At 42.0% G+C, this 4,346-nt stretch overlaps 1 protein-coding gene across 1 annotated transcript; it reads right to left on the bottom strand.

Moving 5' to 3' along the window:
* Positions 1 to 1,190: 1,190 nt before the first annotated feature.
* Positions 1,191 to 4,021, bottom strand: LOC101091123 (cationic amino acid transporter 3-like). Its single transcript, XM_045061524.1, is given in 2 exon segments — positions 1,191 to 2,707; positions 2,709 to 4,021. Coding segments are annotated over 2 exon segments (1,752 nt in total). The 5' UTR covers positions 3,242 to 4,021; the 3' UTR covers positions 1,191 to 1,488.
* Between the last annotated feature and the right edge of the window lie 325 nt (positions 4,022 to 4,346).

Raw genomic sequence — 4,346 nt, forward strand, 5'->3', positions numbered from 1 at the left:
AACATATGGTATTTTTTTCTCTGACTGACTTATTTTATTTAGCATTATACTTTGTAGGTTCATCCATGTTATTAAAAATGGCAAGATTCCATTCCTTTTAGTGGCCAAGTAATATTCCACTGTGTGTATTGGGTGAGTAATATTCCATTGTGTGTGTGTGTGTGTGTGTGTGTGTGTGTGTGTGTATGTGTGTGTGTGTATCTCACACCTTCTTGATCCATTCATATATCAATAGACACTTGTATACTTTGGTTGCTTTCATTTCCTGTTTTGGTATATAATGCTGCAATAAACATAGGGTTGCATATATCTTTTCAAATTCATGTAACTAAAAAGCTTTTGCAACAGAAATGGAAACCATAAACAAAACAAAAGGCAACCTACTGAATGGGAGAAGATATTTCCAAATGATATATCCAAAAAAAAGTTTAATATAAAATACATAAATATCTTATATAACTCAACACCAAAAAAACCAAATAATCCAAGTAAGAAATCCAAATTAAAAAATAATTCAGCATAGTACATGAATTGAATTTTCCCAAAGAAGAAATAGATGGCCAAAGACATAAGAAAAGGTACTAGCATCACTAATCATCAGGAAAATGCAAATTGAAATCACTGTGAGATATATCTTTACACCTGTAAGAATGGATAAAATAAAAAATACAAAATAACTAGTGTTGTTGAGGAAATTGAGAAAAAGGAGCCCTCACACATTGTTGGTGGGAATGTAAATTGGTACAGCTACTATGGAAAGCAGTATGGAGCTTCCTCAAAAAATTAAAATACATACCATACAATCCAGTAATTATGCTACTGGATGTATTTTAAAGTAATCCCTATACCCAATGAGGAGCTCAATCTCACCACTGTGAGATCAAAAGTTGCATGCTCTACTGACTGAGCCAACCAGGTGCCCCTCCCCCACCTACTGAATATTTAACCAAATAAAATGAAAATAATTAAAAAATTTTTAATATTTATTTATTTTTGAGAGAGAGAGAGAGAGCATGCACAAGTAAGGTATGTTCAGAGAGAGAGGGAGACACAGAATCTGAAGCAGGCTCCAGGCTGTGAGCTGTCAGCACAGACCTGACCTGGGGCTCAAACTCACGGACTGTGAGATTATGACCTGAATCAAAGTTGGATGCTTAACTGACTGAGTGACCCAGGCACCCCTAGTTTTTTTAATATTTTTTTAAAAGCCAGTAAACAACTATAGACATAATTAACAAATATACAAGTAAGAAATAATAAAGAAGAAAGAGCAAAGCCACATCCTTCATTCCACAATAAATACAGAGCTCTATTAGTGTTCCCCCACATCAGCATCCCATGGGAGACCTAACTTTCTATGTGCTCAAAAATACTCTCCACTATTATGCAAAGGGACCAGACTGCATTCAGGTGTTATTTTATCAAGCAGAATATGTACTGGCACTGCTGAGTTCAAGGTCTACAGTTTTGGCCTTAACTTAGGTGGGGTTAATAGACCAGGCTGTGCTGGATCCCATAGCTGAAGTAGATAGCAAACCCAATCAGCGTCCAGACACCAAATCGGGCCTAGGTGGCAGTTGTCATCTGCATCATAAGGTAAACATTCATGAAGATGCTCAGTAGTGGGAGAAGAGGCAGAGCAGGGACCTTAAAGTGAAGGGGACTGGAGCTCTGAGGCTGTCTCCAGACGACCCCAGTAAGCCCAGTGATGAGCACCAGGAGCAGCACAACCACTGAAATCCACACTGGGTCTCCAGAAAGCAGAACTGGCCACTGGGCCAGCACCAAGCCAAGAAGAATTAGCAGCAGAGCAAGCAGTGAGGAGCAAACACGGACAACCCGGCCAGAGAGTGGAGTGGGGGTGGGGCTGCCTGGAAAAAGTAGTCCTTGTAGAGTTAGCCTCTCTGCTGCCGGTCCATTCTTCTCCTGAACCATTGGTTCATTTCCTCCACTCTGCTGCTATCGAAGGATGAGAACACAAAGAGCAACCAGGGAGTAAGCTAGCAGAGACTCAAGTGACCTGAGGGCCACAAGATCAGTGAGTTCCAAGAAGAATGCCATGTTTGCTGCAATAATACTAAATATCACAGAAGCCATGATGCGGGAGTATGAGCCAGTACACACTCTAGCAAGGACAGGGAACAGGAGGCCATCTTTTGCCATCATGTGTATCAACCGACGAATGGGGAACATAAAGCTCAAAAGGCTGGCAGAAAGACTACAGAAAAATCCAAAAGCTACAACATAGTACGCAGGTACCCAGCCAATAAGGAAAAATGCCTCAGGCAAGGTGCTCCCACGTTGAAGCTGATAGTAAGGCACCATAAGCGTAAGTGCTGAGGAGACACCAAAATACAGCACAAAGCAGATGAACAGTGAAATCATAATGCCAATGGGGATGGAACACTGGGAACTCTGCTCTTTCTTGACTGTTGTAAGAACGATGCTGAAACCTATAAATGCATAGAAACAGGTAGCTGTTCCACGGAGAATCCCCTCAAAGCCAAATGGCACAAATCCTCCAGAGCCCAGAGGGCCCAAGCTTGAGGTGTCATTGAGTCCAGCTTTTACATAGTCGTCTTCTGTGAGTTTCCAGTTTTGCAGGTCTCCCTTAATGAAGCCAGAGATGATGACAAAACCAAGAACCAAAAGTTTCACCAATGTAATCACTTTGGCAACCAGGAAAAATGTATGAAATGGCAGTCTGCAATTCGATGAGCAACAACATTAGGCCCACAACAATGAAGCCTAGATATTCTGCAAGTACTTGGGGAACATGAGGTGAGATGTTCTCATTAAGAGTCTGAGCGATCTGGTTCCCAATCAGGTTGGCAAAAACTAAGGTCCAGGCACAGGCCACAATGGCTGTATCAGCAACAAAGGAGAGGATGAGGTTCCAGCCACTGAGGAAAGCCCAGAGTTCACCTATAGTGACAAAGCTGTAGAGATATGCAGAGCCAGAATGGGGAACCTGGGTACGGGCACTAATCTCTGCATAGCACAGCCCAGCCAACACAGAAGATAGGCCAGCCACCAAAAAGCAGATCACAATGGATGGCCCTGCTTGACTGCTAGCCACCTCACCAGCCAGGACATACACACCTATACCCACTGTGCGGCCCACACCGAGGGCAACTAAATCCAGAGTGCTCAGGTGGATGTTAACTTGAATCCCATGCTCTGTTGGCATATTTTTGCGTACAAGCTTTTGAAAAAATCTGTGAAGTATCTGATACAGCATTCTAGCTGGAATTGAAGAAGATTCTAGGATCAGACAGCTGTATCAAACCCATGTAGTCTGAGATCAGTCTGGGATCATGTTTGGTGAGGCTGAATTAAGCTAAGTCGAGTTGGGGTTGCCACAGTCCATTGGTCAGGCCTCAAAGATCCTGTTTTGTATTTCTTCTGGTGTCTGTCATCCCTCCATAATGCCTAAATAAACAATAAATTCATACTGAACAATTGTGTTCAACCAGGCAACAAAAGCTCAGAAGTCCAACATCACTTGTTGAGCACAAATATAGAAACTGACACTAAAGACATCATAGAAAAGTCAACCCTGCTTTCTCCCCTGAAAAACTGCAAAATACTTCCCAACATTTCCATTTTTACACACCATATGACATAATCTCACATGGGTTCAACTAACTCATGTAGCTTCATGTACTAATTAAGCTGTAAGACACAACAGGGTTTGAATTTATTGTGTAATCATTCACACCATGGATGTTTGTGTGGTACTTGAACATGAGTTATGACACATTAATTCACAGATGAGAGGGCCTCATTGCAGTTATAGAACCATATTTTAAATACCATCTGAATTTAAAATACAAATATTGGTCCCCCAATCTTAAAACCCTTAGCCCCCAAATCAGCTAGCCAATGTCAGACGTCACTATGGCCCCCTTTCTCCTCATTCTGTATCATTCATTTAGCTGTACTGATGGCAAAGGATATACACTCCAACCCTTTTCTTTACCCACTTAGGCCCACATGGGGTGCTGTGAGAAGACATGAAGGGGGAGAAAGGGGCAGGGCCTTCATAAACACCAGTATGAAAGAGAGAAACATGCTGTCTGGTGATAAAACACTGGCGAAATGGATGAAGCAGCCAACCAAGGGTCCATTAAAGGGAGAAGAGACAGAAAGGCCATTTTGTGAATCCTGACATTCAATAAACCTCACCCAAAACAACCAAACAAAAATTCACCACATGTTTTATGTCCACAGTTAAGAGAGTATGAGGGGTAGAGAGAAAAGAAATAAGTCACCTAGCTCATAGCTCACAACCAAAACAATTCCCTCTGTCTCCTCCCTCTCTGGCTTCTAGGAGAGAAGGTGAG

This window comes from Felis catus, chromosome B4 (assembly GCF_018350175.1).
Source record: "Felis catus isolate Fca126 chromosome B4, F.catus_Fca126_mat1.0, whole genome shotgun sequence".
NCBI classification, from domain to species: Eukaryota; Metazoa; Chordata; class Mammalia; order Carnivora; family Felidae; genus Felis; species Felis catus.